Source organism: Paroedura picta, chromosome 3 (assembly GCF_049243985.1).
Source record: "Paroedura picta isolate Pp20150507F chromosome 3, Ppicta_v3.0, whole genome shotgun sequence".
In the NCBI taxonomy this organism is placed as follows: Eukaryota; Metazoa; Chordata; class Lepidosauria; order Squamata; family Gekkonidae; genus Paroedura; species Paroedura picta.
Window position 1 is genome coordinate 168,868,380 of NC_135371.1, and position 22,186 is coordinate 168,890,565.

General features: G+C 46.2%; 1 protein-coding gene across 4 annotated transcripts; it reads right to left on the reverse strand.

Moving 5' to 3' along the window:
- Nucleotides 1-504: 504 nt before the first annotated feature.
- Nucleotides 505-21,929, reverse strand: LOC143831423 (synaptonemal complex central element protein 1-like). Of its 4 annotated transcripts, none has more exons than XM_077324416.1 (13): nt 21,909-21,929; nt 18,531-18,593; nt 17,035-17,094; nt 14,642-14,716; nt 12,730-12,777; nt 11,164-11,218; nt 9,526-9,615; nt 7,732-7,795; nt 5,309-5,360; nt 4,278-4,392; nt 1,929-2,018; nt 1,374-1,470; nt 505-696 (listed from the first exon to the last, which is right to left on the reverse strand). In XM_077324416.1, exons 2-12 carry the CDS (start codon nt 18,568-18,570, stop codon nt 1,413-1,415), a joined length of 747 nt encoding a protein of 248 aa, XP_077180531.1. In that variant the 5' UTR covers nt 18,571-18,593; nt 21,909-21,929; the 3' UTR covers nt 505-696; nt 1,374-1,412. The 4 variants fall into 4 exon arrangements, with proteins under 4 accessions (XP_077180531.1, XP_077180530.1, XP_077180528.1 ...); XM_077324415.1 differs by lacking the exon at nt 21,909-21,929 and adding an exon at nt 20,814-21,071 and having other exon boundaries at nt 505-699; XM_077324413.1 differs by lacking the exon at nt 21,909-21,929 and adding an exon at nt 20,814-21,070.
- Nucleotides 21,930-22,186: the final 257 nt, after the last annotated feature.

A 22,186-nucleotide genomic window follows, 5' to 3' on the forward strand; every position in this document is an offset into this window, starting at 1 on the left:
CCACACATGCTGAATGCATTGTTAAGTGAATTTCATCATTTCACACAGTAAAATTTAGGGGCAAAAACACATTGAAAGTGGACTAAAAAGGTAAAGGTATCCCCTGTGCCAGCTCCGAGTCATGTCTGACCCTTGGGGTGACGCCCTCTAGCGTTTTCATGGCAGACTCAATACGGGGTGGTTTGCCAGTGCCTTCCCCAGTCATTACCGTTTACCCCCCAGCAAGCTGGGTACTCATTTTACCGACCTTGGAAGGAGGGAAGGCTGAGTCAACCTTGAGCCGGCTGCTGGGATCGAACTCCCAGCCTCATGGGCAGAGCTTTCAGACTGCATGTCTGCTGCCTTACCACTCTACGCCACAGTGCATTATTCAGTGTGTGTGAAAGATTGGTTTGTTTTAACTCCCAAATGCCATTTGAGTTTTAATCTGTAGTACCTTTTCATAATAGGCATAAGGGAGCATCTTCGTATCAAGCAATAAGAACCAGCCTCATTGGACAGTCAGTAAAGCTGCTTTATTCACAGAGATAATAAACTCCCAAAAGGGTCAAAGTTGAAAATGAAGCAAAGAACACAGCAGTCCATGTGGGTGAAGATTGTTTCTGGGTGTAAAAAATGTTTCCGTTTATCAGCCGATATTATAGACGTCTTCAACGTGCGCCAACATGTTTCCTATGTGCTCCTGATCCCATGAACCTACGATACGAGGGAACATGTTGAAGTTAGTTCCTGGATTTTTACAGCATTTAAGTCGCTTGCAGGGACAAAATAAAGAAAAGTTGCCGCTATCAGTCACCCAGCCTGAACGAAGAACTTGGTGAGCCAGGTGGCCTCAAACCCCCGTTCAGATGCTCTGTGGCAGTCTCTGTCAACCAGGGTTTTGTGAAACCCGGCGGTTTCTTGAATGGGTGGGAGTTAATGAATTGTTATATATATATTAAGGTGACCAGATTTTAACATTGGTGAAGCGAGACAACATTGCTCTAGGGCACTGTAGCCCACTGAGGCCCGTGTCCTATTAAGGCTCCATCCCCCAAATCTCCAGGCGTTTCAGAACCTGATTCTGGCAACCCAACCCAACCCAACCCAACCCCCCCCCCCCCCCCGCATCTCATGCCAGTGTCCAGTGAGGACTTGGCAACCGAATCTACACCCCATCCCACCAGCTTTCTGGCCTCTTAAAATCACAAACCATCCACAATTCCCATTCTAGTACCCCAGAGTCCCTTGATTAACCCCGGTCCATCTGTTGTTCCATCGGCCACCTCTTTCCCCTTCTTCAGAGTGCCAGATCGGCTCGCCGCTCCCAAACTTGGCAAAAAAAGGTGATGTGTGTCTTGCTATGGCTTTATAAATTCTGGTTAAGCATTCACCTGTACTGCATCTTCAGGTGTAGCAAACAGAAAGCGACATTAGTCTTCCTTGGGGCCGTCATCCTGCACTCCTAAATTTTCCAACTCTGCTTTTAGTCTGGAAAGAAAAAAGAGAGAGATTGAATGACGGCCTGCAGCTAAGAGAGGGCATGTGTTTGTACAAAGACAGGGAACTCAAGTGTGAAGGAAATCTGGGAGCCGTTTCTTCTTTTCAAAGTAAAAAAAGATAAGCTTTCTTTACAAGGGTCTGGGACAGCGGTGGCCAAACTGTGGCTCTCCAGATTTCTGCATGGACTACAATTACCATGAGCCCCTGCAAGCATGCAAAGGGCACACTTGAGGAGAAACATGTCAATGGACCCAAATCCCATTTGTTTGAGATCCCCCATCCTTCCAGCAAGTGAAATGTGGAATCTAGCCTTGCTTTGTAAAATAATGAATAAGCTCAACCAGTATCTTGTCATGAGGGTGGGACATGAAGGTAGGAGTCCTGAATGCCAGCCACTGGCCTAGAACCTTTGAAACCCTATAGGGACTTCCCAGCTTCCTGCTTACCTCCTGCACCTCTCCTGCAAATCAGAATTCTTCTTAGAGGTTGTATCCAGATACTCTTTTGCTTTCTTATTTTCCTCTTGAAACAGTTCCCTGGTAATGAAAAGGAGGTATTGAGGAGGATCTCACAGAGGTCTGCCAGTTTGTCCCATGCGTAAACCACTGGCCAAGGGGAACGCTTCTTTTTCTCGAACCCAGACTATACATACTACTGGTGCTACTGGACTCTGGTTTTATTATACATATATACATGTATTTCTCAGCCCACCATATATCTACCAATACGGGGGCATCTTCTCTCATACACACCTCACTGCACTTTAAAGTCTAACTACAAGATTTTGGGGGGCCAGGACTACTTCAGTCAGAGGTGGATCTACAGGACACAAAGCTATTTTGATGACAACTACCAACCCGTGGAACCCTTTCATCTACTTGAATCTTTAAAAAGAAAATCAGAGAAGTTTCTTTTGGGATTAACTGGGGAGCGTTTTGCAGACTGTAAATATTTACTTGGATCTTTATTAATCGATTGCTGTTACCTCATTTGCACACTGAATAACCTGCTGAAAACCAGGCTATAACTTTCCAGGGTGCCTTCTCATATTTTTGGTCCACTAGGCTAATTAAGTTCAAGAGTCTATCTTATCAATGAAGTTAAGAGTCAGGTGGGGAACCATGTTGGTCTGAGGCAGCAGAACAAAGTTGAACTCCAGGGGCACCATGGAGACTGAAGAAGTGTGCAAGCAGATAAAAGCTTTTACCCAGAATAAAACTTTGTTGGTCTTGAAGGTGCTACTGGATTCAAACTTTGTCTAAAAAGTGTGAAAAGTAACCTATCAGACTAAAATCTGGGAGATCCAGGATTGAATCCCTATTCTGCCATGGAAGTGTATAGGGTGCCCTCGAGCCAGTCATATACAATTGGCCTGATCTACCTCACAGGGGTGTTGTGAGGATAAAATGGAGGAGAGGAAAAGGAGGTGGGGGAGGAGTTGGATTTTATATGCCACTTTTCTCTACCAGAAGGAAGGGTTCTGGGGGGCCTAATAAAAAGGTTAAGGTATCCCCTGTGCAAGCACCAAGTCATGTCTGACCCTTGGGGTGACGCCCTCTAGCGTTTTCATGGCAGACTCAATAGGAGGTGGTTTGCCAGTGTCTTCCCCAGTCATTACCGTTTTACCCCCCCAGCAAGCTGGGTCCACATTTTACCAACCTCAGAAGAATGGAAGGCTGAGTCAACCTTGAGCTGGCTGCTGGGATTGAACTCCCAGCCTCATGGGCAGAGCTTTCAGACTGCATGTCTGCTGCCTTACCACTCTGCTCCACAAGAGGCTCTGGGGGGGCCTAATGTCAGGATCAGTCCCCTGCTCTCTGCCATGTTTGATCCAACTGAACAAAAGAGACTCCATCTTCGTGTGTGTGTACCTTTGCTGCTTTCCCATTCTTATGCTTATGACTCTGTAGTATCCCGTTTGATCCTGTTCTCCCTTTGATCCCCCTCTCCCTAGCTTTTCACACTGCATGTTCTCCCTGCTGTGATACTTTGTTACCAGTGCCCCAGTAAACATCTTATCTGCAGCTTGAGGCGCCAAGCTGACCAAGACCGCGCCAAGAGAGACATTTTGGCAGGAAGCCCGGGATGGCACCTGGGTGGGGGATAATACCCCTCCCCTGGGAACGGGTCTGGTTTTGGCGGGAGAATTGTATTGATAATGCTTGCTTCTCCGATATCAAACAGTCTTGACTTCAGATGTTTGAGTGATCAGATCTACTTCCAATTAAAGCTTTCTTTCTATAGAAGCCTTATTGTGAGTTTGTCTGCCTCTGACACCTAACAGATATTGTCAATTCCGTCAACCTCAACCAAATGCTGTCTGACTTGGAGAAGTGTGTTGATGTATGCACCTGCAAAGAGAAGCAGACTCAGTCCATCAGGCCTAGAGCTTTACATCAATGCAAAGAGCTCTGGGGTGTTGCCAGCAGGTACAACCCTGCTCCCTCAATACATGCATTCACATCCCCCAAATACGGAAGATCCCATCTCAATCCATCATAACGGACTCCTCCAGTGGATTTCCAAGGGTTGCCCACTTTCTCTGGGAAATCAGCGAGGGATGAGGGGTAGGGTTGTCATATCTAAATTGAGAAACTCCTGGAGATTTGGGAATGGGGCTTGGAGAGGAAAGGAAATTCAGGGAGGTACAATGCCACAGAGTCCACTCTTCAAAGCATCCATTTTCTCCAGAGGAACTGATCTCTGTAGTCTATAATTGTGAGAGATCTCCAAATCTCACGTCGCCCATTGATCATTGTGCAGGATACCTTGCAAAAACAGCGGCGTACACTCACATGGCACAAGCTGCCGCGGGGCTCTTGAGAAACTGCCACTCTTCATTGAAGGGAGAGCACCTCAGCAAGTCCAACTCACCCTGCACGCGAGCCAGTTCCTCCTGGATGTGTTTCTCTAAGGGAACAAGGCAAGACAAAGGGACTTTTAGGGTATATCTCATCCCTACTTGCTCTGGCCTGCATGGGCCAGGCCAGCCCCAACTTGTCAGATCTGAGAAGCTGGTTAGTCCTTGGATGGCAGCAAACCACCCCTTGTTTGTCTCTTGCCTTGCAATCTCAGGGGTAGCCAAACTGTGGCTCCCCAGATGTTCACAGACTACAATTCCCATGAGCCCCTGGGGGAACATCTGGAGAGCCACACTTCGGCCACCCATGCTCTACGAGGTCACCATAAATTGGCTGTGACTTGATGACACTTAGCACCACCATGCATTCCTGCTTCTTAGAAGAAGAAGAAGAAGAAGAAGAAGAAGAAGAAGAAGAAGAAGAAGAAGAAGAAGAAGAGAAGAGTTGGTTCTTATATGCTGCTTTTCTCTACCCAAAGGGGCCTCAAAGCGGCTTACAGTCGCCTTCCCTTTCCTCTCCCCTCAACAGACACGCTGTGACAGAGGTGAGGCCAAGAGAGTCCTGATATTCCTGATCAGTCAGAACAGCTTTATCAGTGCTGTGGCTGGCCCAAGGTCACCCAGCTGGTTGCCTGTGGGGGAGCAGGGAATCAAACCCAATTCGACAGATTAGAAGTCCGTAATCCTAACCACTACACCAAGATGGCTCTGTGATCCTGGTAGAATGGTAGAAAACAGCAACTGAGCCAAAATTGAACTGAAGAACCCACCAAAAAAACACAAACATATATGTACTTTTAATTGGATGGACCCTGCCATTGGGATCTAGCCAGGCATTGGCCGCTTGCAGTGCAGAATAACAATCCTGCCTCGGACCTCGGCAGGTCTACAGACGCAACAATGAATCTTAAAAAGAATAATTGCCTGGGATGAGTTTTGGATATTTCAAAGGCTGCAGTCACTCACCTTCAGTCAGCAAAGCCTCTTTTTCAGCCTCCGTCATCGGCTTCTTTCTTACCTAAAAAGAAGTAAAGCGGAATCCACTGGCTAGGAGCAAGGATTGTGTTGATGATTGTACCTACCTTGCCTGGATGTTGATCATATATTTCCTCCAAAGGGACAAATACTAATTTAGATATTTGCACCTTGCCTTTCTCCCCAATGGGGACCCAAAGCTTCTTCTTTTATATTTGGTGTATAGGTATATTCCATGTTAGGTGATAGACCCGTTACAAAACACAGGCAAAACATGTAGGGGTCTTTAAAAGACTATATTCCCCATGACACCAATAGCCTTTGTTTGTTTGCCTTTTCTTGTTCTGCTGACTGTTGCAGCCCCCTCTTTAAGACCCATCAAAATGACAACATGATCACCCACAGTTACTTTATATGGGGGCTGCCCACAAGATTAGGAAGTGTAGTAAACCATATAACCAACCAGAAGACTTTGAGTTCAAACAAAAGTGCACAAAAGCATCACAGCTCTAAGTGTCCATAAACATTTGCAGGCGTTAACACAGACTCTGTGCTCGAAATAATGCTCTAAATCAGGGGTAGTCAACCTGTGGTCCTCCAGATGTCCATGGACTACAATTCCCATGAGCCCCTGCCAGCGTGGGAATTGTAGTCCATGAACATCTGGAGGACCACAGATTGACTACCCCTGAATTATATCACTGAGCTCTGCCTATATCTTTCATTATTCCCTGCTGAGGCAGGAGGTCAGGGGTCCCTGGCCTTTTCAACCACGTGGTCAGCTTTAAAACTCGAGCATCCGGGGGGTGGGGGCTCAGCCACAAAATGGCTGCCACAGGAGACGGAGGCAACCACAAAATGTCAAGGATTAACTCGCTCCAAGAGTAGCACTCTAACAGAAGCTGTGCTTAACTGGACGTCTTTTTAAATATGATCTTGTGAGCGTGGGATAATGCCGGCTTATTTCTATATCTTGGCAAACCCCCTTTATCACAGAGCGTTTATGCTTGCTCGGCTCAGCGCCATCCAAAGTATTACAAGGGAGATTTGCTAAAATCCCTTTTGAAAGTAAACTATGTCCCTTGTGAACCAAATGTTCCTGACACTACCCAACATATTTCACTTGATTGCTCCTTGTTCATCGTCCAGCCAAGGCATGTTATACCTCTAATACCTAAATGGAGAACTCACCAAAATACCTGATCTGCCCATTTCTATTGGGAAGGATGCTGATGTCACTTTTATTATGGCTGAATTTTTAACTTCAGTTTTTAAATCCAAATTGACTGATGTATTATGACTATTTCTGTTTTCCTTGCTCCTGTTCTATGCCAATAAAAGTATTATGTGTGTGAATATAATCTTGCGTAAAAGAATTACTTGCTCCTGGCCCAACTCGCCCCCCCCCTCCATCTGGGAATTTTATTGGGGGGGGGGGATCAGTGATAATTGTAAATGTTTTAAATTTTAACTTTATATGTGGTTTTATGGTTGTTACCTGCCCTGAGCCATATGGAAAGGCAGGATAGAAATATAAAAATAATATATTATCATTATCATTATCATTATCATTATCATTATCATTATCATTATCATTATCATTATCATTATCATTATCATTATCATTATATTACACCTAGGGCTAGTGTCGGTCATTCAGTGAAGATTCTTGTGGCCATTGCTGGCAAAACAATATTTAAAAAAAACAGAACTGAAACAGCCCTTCCTCGAAAACATCAGCTTATATACATGCACAGACAAAGGATCTTCCCACCAGTGCACGCTATTGGTCAATTTTGCTTTAAACTGACTGGTTCCTGCAGTCAGGATCTAGCTATGCATTGGCTAATTGTGGTGCGGACTCACAACCCTGCTCCATTCACAGATCTCCCTGCACCTTGTCAAGATCAACCTGCAAATCTGCATGCTCATTCCCTCACTGAACAGTTTTGTGGTTGACCACAGTTACACTGCCACTTTTGGATTCCCATGGTTTTTCAAATGGCTTATCTTGCTTGGCTGCTGCAGTTTTAATTATACTTTCTTCTCTAGTGTACTGGCTACGCCTTCTGCACATTCTCTCACCCGTACCCATCATCCGTCTGAACAAGGCTGAGGGGCTCGTCCTTGGCTGCCATGCTGGCTCTTTCTTACCCGAAGACAATTATACTTCTGGATCTAGACACAGAATTCAGCAGCATCTGGTTCTCCCTCCCTCTCCTAAATCCTTCTATTCGGTTTATCATTCTGCTTCCAGAACAGGGGAAGACAGCCCACCAACCACCATACCATTTGCTTCACCACATATGGTCACGTGCAGATTGACATTCCAGAAATTGACCATGTGATAACTGCATGCGATAATGGCATGGCCAGGTCTGTCTCTTCCAAAAGGCAAGTGTCCTGGCACTTACGTGACACTCCCAGAGGCTCTTGTGCTTCTCCATCAATTCTTCAAGTCGCTGCTCAAATTCCATTCTGAAAGCACACACAAACAATTTACGCAAGGCAGGTGTAGGACAGGATACAACTGTTTCAGCATGGGCAGCAGCACGTGTCAAGGCAAGGAGCATTTAAAACAAAGTATTGGCTGAGTCGGGCCAAGAATCCATCTACTCCAGCACTCTCTGCAGTGGTAATCATTCAGAAGCCCCTTAGAAGCCCACGAGCAAAGCAAGATGGAAGCCACAGTGGTCCAGCACACAGGAAAAACACAGCTTAAGATCTGGGGAGCCATGCCAGTCAGACCTGGAGCGACCAAAGAGGTTTGGCTCAATTTAAAGCAGGTTCATACATCCCCTGGTCTCACCACTTGACTATAAGAACAGAAGGGAAGCCATGTTGGATCAGGCCAATGGCTCATTCGGTCCAACACTCAGTGGCCAAAACCCAGGGGCCAACAGGAGGTCCACCAGCTGGTATGAAAGCTGCATTTCCCCCATCTAATTCACCAAACTCACTTTTGGTATGAAATTTCAGGAATGCTGATAACATAGGAGGTTCAGGGAAACACTTTGCAAGGCTTGGGAGGAGGGGGATGCAGGTGATGGTCACTGCATGATAATGCTGACTGCATGCTTTAAAAAAAATCTGTCAAATGAAAATACAATTGCATTTTCCATCAGTGCTGTTTTCCAAACAAAGAACACCCTGTGCTGGTGAAAAAATAAAGCAGAGGACGTTGCATTCACGTTGCTTTCATATTTGTATCCCATAACACCGTCAGGGCATTATTGTTCCATAACCACACAACTCAAAGAAATATTCCGTGTTTGAAAATGGCCTAGAAGGAAGGGTCATGGCTGCGTACACAGAAGAGATGTACTTGAAGAAAGAATGCAAGCAAGGAAGCAAGGTGAAGGGTGAGTATTAACTATTTCCACTTGGAGCAAATCTTGTTCCCTAGGCTGAATCTGCACTTACTTTGTTTATTCCGTTGTGTATCTTGCCGAATTCTGATCAATTTGAACTCGGGTCTTCCTCTACCCCCCCCCCCATTGAAACAGAAAAGTGTTCTGCATGTGATTAGGAAAGCTTAGAAGGGGAGGGAGCCAAGAGAAGCAGGAGACTCTTTCTTTCTTTTCTTGAAGTGGGGGGGGGGAGAAGATTGGAGATAGCAGAGGAGGGGGAATAAATCCAAGAGCCAAATCTCTGCCGAGAGAAGTTAGGGCTTAGAAGTTATGGCTTCCCCTTTAAGGGAAACCTTGCAGCCTGGTAACGACGAAGCCTTTGAACTGATGCCCTGGCCGATCAGGGCTTTTCTACCGTGTTGGAGGCTAGAGGCAGCAAGAAAAGCAGAGAGCTGCACCTTTACTCATGCTGATTTTTCAAATATCGAGGTTTATATCCATTCCAGGATATCACAGGGGGAAGGTAGGGTCACTTCGGATCAATCATGCTTATTGCAGATGAAAAATTTAAAATTTAAATCGCCTGAAATCAAAATGGATATCGCATTCAGTGTAGACGGCAGGGACTGAATTGACCTGGGATTGGAATAAAAGCTCCGTGCAGATTCAGCCCTGGTCACACCAAGCAGCTCAGAAGCACCTTACCAGGTAGGCGGGGAGAGCAAGAGAGTGCCTGTGATGTTATTTGATGCCGCAGATTGTTATGGCATTTTTCATAAATCAATGCACTAATGAACCGAAAGCAGTTACGCCACACAGTAATGTTAACCGGTAAGGTTTCAAAGAACTAGGAACTACCTCTGTTTCCTTTGCTTCAGTTTCTCCTCCTGAATCTTGACCTCGAGCTCCTCAATTCTCTGCTTGCTTTCCAGGTTCAGTTTCTGCTGTCTGATAAAGCAGAGAAAGCACAAGCTCGGAATTTTAAATGCTGAGCTGGTGATCGTGTTCCCTTTCAGCTTCCTCTCACCTAGTCCGCTCATTGATGAGGTTTTGTCTTCCGAAGTCCAGTGTGTGTGGGCTGAACTTTCTAGTCAACTTTGCACTTACTGAATTTGGCAGCGCTGTAGCCACCGGCTGTTGTGGGTTTTCCAGGCTGTGTGGCCATGATCTGCCAAGAGAGCCAGTTTGGTGTAGTGGTTAGGAGTGCGGACTTCTAATCTGGCATGCCGGGTTCGATTCTGCGCTCCCCCACATGCAACCAGCTGGGTGACCTTGGGCTCAACACAGCACTGATAAAACTGTTCTGACCGAGCAGGAATATCAGGGCTCTCTCAGCCTCACCCCACCCCACAGGGTGTCTGTTGTGGGGAGAGGAATGGAAACTGTAAGCCGCTTTGAGCCTCCTTCGGGTAGGGAAAAGCGGCATATAAGAACCAACTCTTCTTCTTCTTCTTTTTCTGCTAGTTTTCGTTTCTGGCGTCTTCGGAGGTAGGCGTCTTCCGAGGTAGGACATGGCAAGATGGGAATCCCCATGCCAAAGTGCCAGCCACAGTCTTGGGTGAAACATCCAGGGCTAAAACTGCGGGACCACAGCCACACAGCCCGGAAAACCCACAAAAAAAAAAAACAGTCGGCTCTAGCTGTGAAAGCCTTTGAGAATCCACTGTAGCCACTGTTTCTCATACTAGTTTTAATACAATACTCGGAAGTGTCTTTCACTATTCTAAAATATCTGTTCCACTTAATATTTCTGGTAAGGCCTAGGAGGAGGAACTGGTCTCATGTCTTAAGTGCCACTCAGCACTTAACACCCACTCAGGGCAGCTGTCCCACCCGGGAGTGCCTCCTCCTCCAACCGACTTGCCCGTCTGTCCAGCAGCCAGCCAATCACCTTCCGCCCCCCACCCTTGATCTCCCCCTCCTCCATCCACTTCCCTCTGAGTCTCAGAGGCTGCAGATCACTGCTGTGGGAGAGCTGTACCTGCCAGTGAGTTCCCTAACAGCTGCCTGCAGCCTTTCCAGGTCCTGGGAGGAGCGGGAGGCCATCCGCAGAGTTCTTCCACTCCACACACACCCCAATCTAGCGGCCGTTGTATTACTGAATGCAGTGGGCTTGGCCCCTGGTTCATATATAACAGTGATAGTCAACCTGTGGTCCTCCAGATGTCCATGGACTACAATTCCCATGAGCCCCTGCCAGCAGTTGCTGGCAGGGGCTCATGGGAATTGTAGTCCATGGACATCTGGAGGACCACAGGTTGACTACCCTTGATATATAAGATCCAGGAATCTTGTATTTTCTATGCATACATGAATGTATGTCTCCTAATCAATGTGAGGGCAGTTGAAGTTACCCTTTATTAAATGTAGTCCCTGATCTTTCCCCTATATCATATCACCCTCGTGGGTTTTGAGCAAAGGGCAAAGACACCCAACAAGGCTCCAGTATTATAGTTCTTTTTACGGTGTGGTATTTCTTCTCCTCTGCATTCTGACCTCTTCATCTCGGCTTGTCTCTCTTCAGAGTGCCGTTCCATGTTCTTTCGGACTGCTACAAAAACAAACAAACAAAAAAAAAAACGCTGGCCATTAAAATTTTGGCTACTTATTTTACGCACAGCATTTTTAGCGTGAATGTTTCCAATAGTTTTCTGTTGATACTGACAATGTCAGCGACCGAGAAGAAGAAAACATAAAAACTCATCCCACACAAAAGGTTCCCCAATTCATTTAATTCTGTCTACAGCATTACAGAAGACATTTTAGATGTGGGCCGCAGAGGGAAGTAGGACAGCATCCCCAATCCTCAATCTCCCGAAAGGAATTACCAGCAGCTCCCATTCCCACGACCAACGGTTCCTCATCTTGACTCTTAATTAGCAACTTTTTTTTGGGGGGGGGATAGTTTTGTCTTAGGGTCTCCAGTTGCAGATCCTTTTTTACACTACTGATTCTGTGAATCATAGAATCATAGAATAATAGAGTTGGAAGGGACCTCATGGGTCATCTGGTCCAACCTCCTGCATTATGCAGAACACTCACCACCCTATCTCTTATCCACTGTCACCTGCCACCCCCTTGAACCTTCACAGAATCAGCCTCTCCGTCAGATGGCTCTCCAGCCTCTGCTTGAAAATCTCCAAAGATGGAGAACCCACCACCTCCCGAGGAAGCCTATTCCACTGAGAAACCGTTCTGTCAGGAACCTGAGCAGATTGTAAGTAGGTGGTTTGTATGTGTCAGCACTGTCCAGACTACGACCAAGGCAGAATGCAGAATCCTTCTACAGCTCATGTTGGAATGGCATGGGGGGGGGAGGGCACATGCTGTCTCCCAAGCAGGGTTTCTGCCACCAGTGTTCAAGGAGTCTCCATAGCCCCCTGGAGCCAAAGCAGCCCAAGTTCAGAGGAAATGTACGCTACTCTCCATTTGTACTATCCCAGGTCCAATAAGCAGTGGATATTCTTTGGATATCAAGAGCCTCTTGTGGCGCAGAGTGGTAAGGCAGCAGACATGCAGTCTGAAGCTCTGCCCATGAGGCTGGGAGTTCAATCCCAGCAGCCGGCTCAAGGTCGACTCAGCCTTCCATCCTTCCGAGGTCGGTAAAATGAGTACCCAGCTTGCTGGGGGGTAAACGGTAATGACTGGGGAAGGCACTGGCAAACCACCCCGTATTGAGTCTGCCATGAAAACACTAGAGGGCATCACTCCAAGGGTCAGACATGACTCGGTGCTTGCACAGCGGATACCTTTACCTTTATTCTTTGGATCTTGCCTCAGATCTAAGAATTGGAATACGGGTGGAAGTCTGCTGCTACCAACCAGAAACACAAGAGGGGAGCACACCCCATCCCTAGACCACATTTCCACGGCTGGGGAGGGGAGGCAAGAATTAAGCCAGAAAATAAAGGTTTGGTGGTTTGCAGATAACACAATGTTCTGTCTGGAAGAGTCATTCAACTTCTTAAAGTGTAAAATGAGCAACAGTTTTATCACACAGCAGGTTATACAATCCTGGAGAGTAAGAATACCCCATTTCATTTGCAACGTTCTGACAGTCACCTTTCTTCTCGTTCAATATTTCCTCAAGCCTCGACTCTTCTTCATTCACTGCAAGAAAAGAAAAAGAGCTCAGATTCTCTGTTTTAGGATGTTACCAGAGAAGTGGAAAAGATGTCAGATGATCCTCGTGGCATAATCAAATTCAAAAACAGGGGCACACAAGCCTGTTTTTTGTTTGTACGTGTCATAAACAATGCTTGCCCGGATTGACCAGAACTATGAGTGGTCATTTTAATATATACGTTCATTTGGAGTGAGCCATTTTCCAATGCATACTAGGATTTGGGACTTACAGAAGAAGCAGAGTTGGGTTTTATAACCCGCTTTTCTCTACCAGGAGTCTCAAAGCAGCATACAATCTCCTTCCTTTCCTTTCCCCACAACAGACACCCTGTGAGGTAGATGGGGCTCAAAGAGCTCTGAAAGAACTGTTCTGTGAGAACAGCTCTAACAGGACTGTGACTAGCCAGAGGTCACCCAGTTGGCTGCATGTGTATGAGTGGGGAATGAAGCCCACCTTGCCAGATTAGAAGCCACCGCTCTTAACCACTAATCCAAGCTGGCCTTTGACAACTGTATGGGGAATGCAAGATTCTCTGCAGTTTGTCTCAAAGGGACAGAGGAGCACTAATTTAGGGGCACTAATCCTCTGAATCCCAGAGCCCAGGGGCAACATCAGGAAGAGGCCTCAGCTTCTCTGACCTGCTGTTGGTCCTCCAGGAGAACTGGTTGGCCACTGTGTGAGGCAGGCTGCTGAACTAGATGGACCACTGGGCTGACCTAGCAGGGCCCTTCTGATGTTCTCATGAAAGCCTGGGCCTCTCTGCCCTGTAGTTAGTCATCTAGAGGAATTGACTGGCCACTGTGTGAGACCAGGTGGACCACTGGGCTGTAGTGGACCCCAGGTTGACCCCTTGCTCAGAAATATTGTCCTTGTGCCAACGGATGGATAAAGACAGATGAATATGTGCCTTTGTTCTGCTCCATTTATGATGCCATCAGATGCAACTTTATCCAGCCAATTCTGAACACCTACCCAAGAACTTCCTCTAAGGAGAAAATCAAGATGCTGATTCAAAATGAAAATAGGCAAATAACTTTTTGCACAGCTAAATTTTGCACTGCTGCCATGAAATTGCATACTATGTACGTGGATCAGAAAGTTTCTGTTTGATCTAAAGTCAAAAAGTATAAAGAGCCAATTGTTATCGGTATTTTAAAGAATGTTTTAAATATTGGTTTTAACCTTTAATATTATTATTGTTTCTTCTCTATTTGAATTGCTTCAGTTTTTAATTACGGGTATTTGAATTTTGGTGTGAATGACCATAAAATAAAGATCGATTGATCCAGCAGGGCTCTTCTTACGTCCTTAAAGGTAAGGGTAAAGTTATCCCCTGTGCAAGCACCGAGTCATGTCTGACCCTTGGGGTGACGCCCTCTAGCGTTTTCATGGCAGACTCAATACGGGGTGGTTTGCCAGTGCCTTCCCCAGTCATTACTGTTTACCCCCCAGCAAGCTGGGTACTCATTTTACCGACCTCGGAAGGATGGAAGCTGAGTCAACCTTGAGCCGGCTGCTGGGATTGAACTCCCAGCCTCATGGGCAAAGCTTTCAGACGGCTGCCTTACCACTCTGCGCCACAAGAGGCTCTTTCTTACATCCTTACATGTTGCAAATGTTGCTTTAGGATGCTCTGGGCTGATCCTGCGTTGAGCAGGGGGTTGGACTAGATGGCCTGTGTGGCCCCTTCCAACTCTAGGATTCTATGAAATGAATCAGAGCTGAAAAGCAATTCAAGCAGGTACACAAGAAGCATATGAAAGCCTGTTAATTTTTAAGAAGCTTTCGGTCTTGTTGCCATCTTCTACACTTGACCCATTTCCATCCTATCTTGCTGACACCACGTACATTTTTCCAGTTCCCTCTGCAGCGCCGTGTTCTGTTCTTTCGCCTCACAAAGCTCCTCGTTCATCATCTTCTTGGCTGCAAAAAATAAAGTCTCATACAGGAGTAGGAAGAAGGGAGCATAAATGATGACTGGATGAATCATAGAATCACAGAATCATAGAGTTGGAAGGGGCCATACAGGCCATCTAGTCCAATCCCCTGCTCAACGCAGGATCAGCCCTAAGCATCCTAAAGCATCCAAGAAAAGTGTGTATCCAACCTTTGCTTGAAGACTGCCAGTGAGGGGGAGCTCACCACCTCCTTAGGCAGCCTATTCCACTGCTGAACTACTCAGGATGGCCCTGAGGAGATGCCATATCATCTGAATAAGGGAGAGGGGGTTAGATACTGTAAGTGGTGTGTGTATTTTTTTTGGGGGGGGGGAGAACAACAGTAGACATTATTGGTTTTCCTCCTTTAATCCTGCCAGTTCTTGTGAATCCCGTCATCCCATTTTGGGCACTGTTCCATCTTTAAAGAAAGAAGTTATTTAATGGCAATACAGCATGATTTATTCCTCCCACACTGAAGGGGAAAGATCTCATGACCTGCCCAAACCACAGAGGAAATGGTGCCCATTGTGCCATGAGGTTACGTTGCTGGGAAGGGGAGAGAAAATGAGCACATGTTCAGTGAGAATCCAAGGGAGAACCAAGAGCAACATCAGTTGCCCCTGGGAGAGAAGTGGCACCACCAAAACTCATTCAGCGGGAATAATGGGCCAAAATGAACCACCATGTGCGTGTTAAAGGTAAAGGTAAAGGTATCCCCTGTGCAAGCACCAGGTCATGTCTGACCCTTGGGGTGATGCCCTCCAGCGTTTTCATGGCAGACTCAATACGGGGTGGTTTGCCATTCCCTTCCCCAGTCATTACGGTTTACCCCCCAGCAAGCTGGGTACTCATTTTACCGACCTCGGAAGGAGGGAAGGCTGAGTCAACCTTGAGCCGGCTGCTGGGATCGAACTCCCAACCTCATGGGCAGAGCTTTCAGGCAACATTTCTGCTGCCTTACCACTCTGCGCCACAAGAGGCTCTGTGTGTGCGTGTTAAACGCCGTCAAATTGCTTTCACCTTTTAGCGACCTCCTTCTGAAACGATACCATATAAATCTAAAGAATTTGTTTTTAATGTAACACGACTTTATATTAAAATATTAAAATGCATGCTGAGAGTCACACATTCGAGACAAAGCTGGTGTAGAGACGTGATCTGTCAAAGGAATCAATTATTCCTGTGCTGCAGGGACTGGGGATTTCTTCCACTTTATATCTATTTATTTCTTTTTATTTGTTTCTAGGCTGTCTCTATTGAGCCAGTGGTCTTGGGGCAGCTTTCATCAGGTTAATATATAATGCAGTACAAATCCTCAGGACAATTACCCATCAACAACACATTAAAACCATTTGCACCAGCCATCAATTTTTTAACCAGCCAGTTGTCATAAAAATAGTATTCCTTCTGGGCAAGAAGGAAGTGAGAAATAAATAGCGAGCAACAGGGGAGGCCCGTAGATGTTCTATTCATCTTGTTATCAGTGAGTTTGTCTCTCCTTCCTCCTCCCTCTTGTAGTAGGGGGAGGGAGGGGCTGGAGTGGGATCTGCCATGTTGTTGCTGCTACGTTGTTATTGTACTGTAATTGTCCATTTTAATGGGTTTTAATGGGGTTTAGCTGGACTTTCTGTAACCCACCATGAGCCTCTTGGGAGTGGCGGGTAACAGATTAAATCATCATCATCATCATCATCATCATCATCATCATCTGTACTGGCCTCAACCAGAAGCCTGGCGGAAAAGCTCCGTCTTGCCTGCCCTGCGTAACTCTGTCACCTCTGTCAGGCCCCTGATGTTCTCTAGGAGCTTGTTCCACCAGGCAGGGGCCAAGGCCAAAAAGGCCGTGGCCCTAGCCCAGGCCACACACAATTCTTTGGGGCCAGGCATTACCAATTGGTTCACCATAGCTGACCGAAACAGTCTGTGAAAGACATATTCAGACAGGTGGTCCCTCAGATACGTAGGGCCCATACTTTCACATGGGAGTCAGACTTCCACAGCAATACTTGTCCTTCTCATGCATCATACCTGGAGAGGCAGAGCAAACTAGTCAAAGCCTTCCCCAATCTAGATCAGACTAGTCTTGCCAAGAATGACAGGTTGGGCTGAATCTACAGACTGTTGTCTTCATTGCAAGATAACAGCGATTTGCAGCAGGTCTGGCTTGTCCACACAGGAAAACACCACCATGTTTTATTGCAATAGGAAGTTGGTCGTTCAGTATCCCAGAATGGGCAGAGGCAACTCTGCTCTGCATTGTTAAGAAGTGTGTTCTTATCAGCTTCATTGTGTTCCTCTTACCTAATTGCAGTCCATTGATCCTTGTTACTAGGTCTTCAATTTTTGGATCCAGATTCCCTGCTATAAAAAGGAGGAGCAAAGGCAGGTCAACTAAACTTTTCATGCCATCCAAGCAGAATTTGGAGAACCTCCAGACCTGGTTACGTCACCTGTCCCTTTTTTTCTCCATGTGGCCCAGACATCACAAACAATGTGCTAAAATGTGCATAAGGTTTGAAGCTTTGATACCATACTTAAATTTCACCTTTTGTAGACTGGTGCTGTAGCTAGTTCTTTGTTCTCCAAACCTATCCTGACTTCCCTCCCATCATCCTGACCTGGATGGTCCATGCTAGCCTAAGCTCACCAGATCTAAGAAGCTAAATAGAATTAGGCCTGGTTAGTACTTGAATGAGAGGCCACCAGGAAATATTAGGGCTGCTACATAAACCACCTTGGAATGTCTCTTGCCAGCACTTTCCAGCACCACCATCCCTTAGATCTGCTGCTTTCTACTTCCTTTAAGAACTCCCCTTAATCTTTCCGCCTCCCAAAATCCCAAACCAATGTTGCACCCCTTCCTGCTCATGGACCCAGCCACATGTACAATGCATTTCTATTCTCTCTGGCACCAAACCCACCTCAGAACCATCTAACAGGCATGTGGGACTCATGAGCTGAAGTCTGACCATGTCTGGGTATCTATACTGTATCAATAACTGCACACATACTTTTCCATATGTCCTACCAGAAGCAAACAACAAGTGATGTTGTATGATATTGGTCTTGTTACCCAGAGTTCTTTGACATACAGCGAGCATAATGGGCTACATAGTGACCTTGGCTCAGCCTTGGGCTTGTCACAGCCCTGATGGTGCTGTTCTGACCAAGCAGTCCTGTCAGAGCTCTCTCAGCCTCGCCTACCTTACAGGGGTCTGTTGTGGGGAGAGGAAGGTGATTATAAGCCACTTTGAGACTCCTTCGGGCAGTGAAAAGCAGGGTATAAAATCCAACTTCTTCTTCAAAGATGTGAGACAGATTTGAGACTCATTGCGAATCTTGCTCTTGAGTGTTTCAACAAGCATTGAAGATGCATATGTTCCAACACAAAGGGGCTGTTCTGCTTCACTCACATGCCCAAACATCTGTTCTGCTAACTGGAGGGGAGAATACTCATATGGACCCAGCTGGAAGAAGAGTTGCTTTCCTCTACCTTGGGGAGTCTCAAAGTGGCTTACAATTACATTCCCCTTCCTCTCCCTACAACAGGCACCTTGTTAGGTAGGTGGGGCTGAGCGAGTTCTGAGGGAACTGTGACTAGCCCAGGATCAACCAGCAGGCCTCGTGTGGAGGAGGACTGAAGATTCAAATCCGATTCTCCAAATTAAAGGCCAAATTATTATTATTATTAGCCACTACACCACCCTGGCTTAACACTTAGTTCTCCATTTGCTGTGTGTCTCCCACTGCCTTAGCAGGATGCATCCCTCCAACTACCCAACCTCAGTTCCAAATACCATTCTGCATTTGTTTCACGAGTGACAGGATCTCCTCCATTTTCGATGCAAAGTCCCAAGAATCTGGAAGGAAAACAAAAGACAACCAAGAAATTGTTTGCTCATGGGTCAAATACTGGTGTTCGCTCTGTAAATCATTCACTCAGATAGTTATTTCAGTTTCAGTTTCCCATCTGTAAAACAGGAATAATGGTAAATTGTTTCACACAGGTGTCGTTGATTTATGGCACCCCAATTCAGGGACACAAGGAGGGGGCAGGGAGATAAACAATGGCAAGCATTCAGAAATAGAGGCAGGTGACTACAATATTTCCATGTTTGCCTTTTTCAGAGTATTCCTATTCATCCCTGCTGGTGATTAATTGGTTCAGTTTATGACATTCAAGCATATGCTTCCTGGGTTGTTCTTGAAGCAATGGAAAAGTGTTTTTATATGCCTCCCCCCCCCAGCCAACAGAAATTTGAGGGAATCCAAATGATAAGAGTTAGAAGGAGCCATCAAGGCCATCAAGTCCACCCCCATCCCCTTGCTCAATGCAGAATCAGCTTAAAGCATCCATGTTAAGTCTCTGTCCAGCCACTGCTTGAAGACTGCCGGTGAGGGGGAGCTCCCTACCTCCTTAGGCAGCTGATTCCACTGCTGAACTACTCAGATTGTGAAAAAAAAATTCGCTATTTAGCCGATTTGTTGTTAGGTGCGAAGTCGTGACCGACCCATTGCGACCCCATGGACAATGATCCTCCAGGCTTTCCTGTCCTCTACCTTTCCCCGGAGTAGACCACCATTACCATCGGACTGGACCCCCCCAGCTTGATCCGCACACCCCCTCCATCCTCCACTTGGTTAACATTGGTATATCATCCCTTTAATCACCAGGCACAATAGCGGAAGCTTCTCGGAGTGCTTAATTTATTAGAAAGTTTTAGATTGATAAAGACCAAATTACAGTGTAAGGTTTTTTTTTAAATCTTCAATTGTTGAAAGCCCCTCTGAGACTGTATGGAGAGGGGCAGCCTATAAAACTAAAAAAAAATACATATATACTGCCGGTCCTGTACTATGCTGCCAACAGGAAACGCTCCCTGCCCTTCTTCAAGTGACAACCTTTCAAATACTTCAAGTGGGCCATCATGTCCCCTCTCAACCTCCTCTTCTCCAGGTTGAACATGGCCAAGTTCCTCAGCCTTTCCTCATAGTAAATGTTATGTATGCAATACATAATTTTGAGTGAAACCTAATCTTATTTTGATGCTAAAAATGCATACGGTAGCTTAGTTATCAATAGTTACCTTGATTAGCATATAAAGTAGCATTAATTGACATATGTATTGAATTTAGAAATATAAAACTGCCTTTATTTTCTACCAGTAAAATTGCAAATGGACTCAGTGAGAAGGCTCCCAACTGCTACAACCAATGGTACCTCAGCACATGTATGTTCATTTTTTGCTCCCTGAGATGTATGAAAAAATAAAAGTTGAAATTAGAAAACCTGTTTTGTAATAAGCAGTTTTTTTTCAGTGCATCCCCAAATTCCCTACCAGGAAAAAGCCAGGGGAGTCTTCAGACCTTTCATGTGATAAAGAAAATCTCATCTTAAAAAGCATTTTGCTGATTCCAAGAAGGGGGGAGTGGGAATCAAGGTCTACTCCAATAACGTCCAAAATTTCCCAATTTTCCTTCAGAAAACTGTTAAAAGGTCCTCGGAAACAATGAGGGAAAAGAGACAAAGATCCTGGCTGATATGCATCTGTGAATTCATTTGTCGAGACTTAAAATTGGAAAAAAAAACCTGGAAGGGCTGCTTCAGGAGAGCAAAGCATAATAAAAAAATTGAGAGCTGTGTTAGAAAAACAAAATACATTATAATTATTGTCACGCTCCAGCAGGATTCCAAATAAACAAATACAGGAAGAAAAAGAAGAGCTACTTTTTTGTACTCCGCTTTTCGCTACCTGAAGGACTCTCAAAGCAGCTTACTTTCCCTTCCTCTCCCCACACCTGTGAGGTAGGCGGAGCTGAGAGAGCTCTGGAAGAACTATAACTGAGAGAGCTCTTGGAGAACTCACCAGCCAAAGCTCAACAAGAGCCTTATGTTCAAGAGCGGGAAATTGAACCCAGTTTTCCAGGTTAGAATCTGCCGCTCTTTAACCCCCACACGGGCTCCATTAAAAATACGAAGAGATCAGTTTTCAAATTTTACTCTCCTCAGGTTCCATCCCAAAAAATCTCCAAGTACTTCTGGCATCCCTACAAATAAACCAGCCTCTCCTCTCCATTACCTCCCTCCATGGCTTTGTGTGGGACGGGAAATCTCGGCCCTCCCTCAGCCGACAGCCCCTCTTTCCAAAATGGCTGCTGGGACCATTTCCCGCCTTTTCTCAACTGCCACGAGGCCTCCTCTGGCCCGGCTTTTGAGCCATATCCCGCCACAGGGACCTCACGCTAAGGCCACAGCACCCAATTGGCCACAGCACCCATCTGTCACAGAACACATTTCATTTCCATTTTTTTTTATCCTGCCTTCATGGAAGCCACAACAGCTCAGGCGGCCTCCCCTCCCCTGTGAGCTGGGTTAGGTTGAAAACGGGCAACTGGGCCGAGTTCATGCAGCCAGAGAAATGTGGAATTGAATGCATGTACATTGCTCTCCGGTCTTTTGTGACAAATTATTAGAGCTTCTTGTGGCGCAGAGTGGTAAGGCAGCAGACATGCTGTCTGAAAGCTCTGCCCATGAGGCTGGGAGTTCGATCCCAGCAGCCAACTGAAGGTCGACTCAGCCTTCCATCCTTCCGAGGTGGGTAAAATGAGTACCCAGCTTGCTGGGGGGTAAGCGGTAATGACTGGGGAAGGCACTGGCAAACCACCCCGTATTGAGTCTGCCATGAAAACGCTGGAGGGCGTCACCCCAAGGGTCAGACGTGACTTGGTGCTTGCACAGGGGAGACCTTTACCTTTACCTTTTTTATGATACGTAGGCAGGCAAATGACCCAAGTCTGCTTTTTATATTACCAAATACTAATCTCATAAAATCATAGAGTGGGAAGGGGCCAGAGAGGCCATCTAGTCCCACCCTCTGCTCAACGCAGGATCAGCCCTAAGCATCCAGGAGAAGTCACTGTCCAGCTGCTGCACAGAATTATAGAATCCCAAAGTTGGTCTCCAGACCTGCATAGGATTTTGGAGATTTCTGGTGGAAGGATCACTTGGGCATGAAATTGGGGTCATCATGGGTAGGCTAGTAGTTGTGAGTTCCTGTCTGCAGGGGCTCATGGAAACTGTAGTCCACAGACATCTGGAGCCACAGTTTGGCCACCCCCTGAAGCTTTCTTCTTACCCCTCACAGTTGCCCGGTTCCCAGAAAGGGTGTACTTACCAGAAGAGGGAAAGAACGGCAGAAATTAATGTGACAGGCACATGTTGGCATGTTGGGGAGCAAAGCTGTGGGTTTGGCGAAAAACTCTTATGGCAGAATTAGCTTCTAACCATAGAGTTTTGCCCCAAACACAGAGTATCACCTCCCAGTGACCCTGATGACCCTATGTCACTTCTGGATCACACATTAATTCCCAGTGTTCTTTCCTTTTTGGGGTGAAGGGGAGGTTTAATTGGGAAGGAGAAGCGCGGTCTAAAAGCGGGGAACTCCTGCCTGGA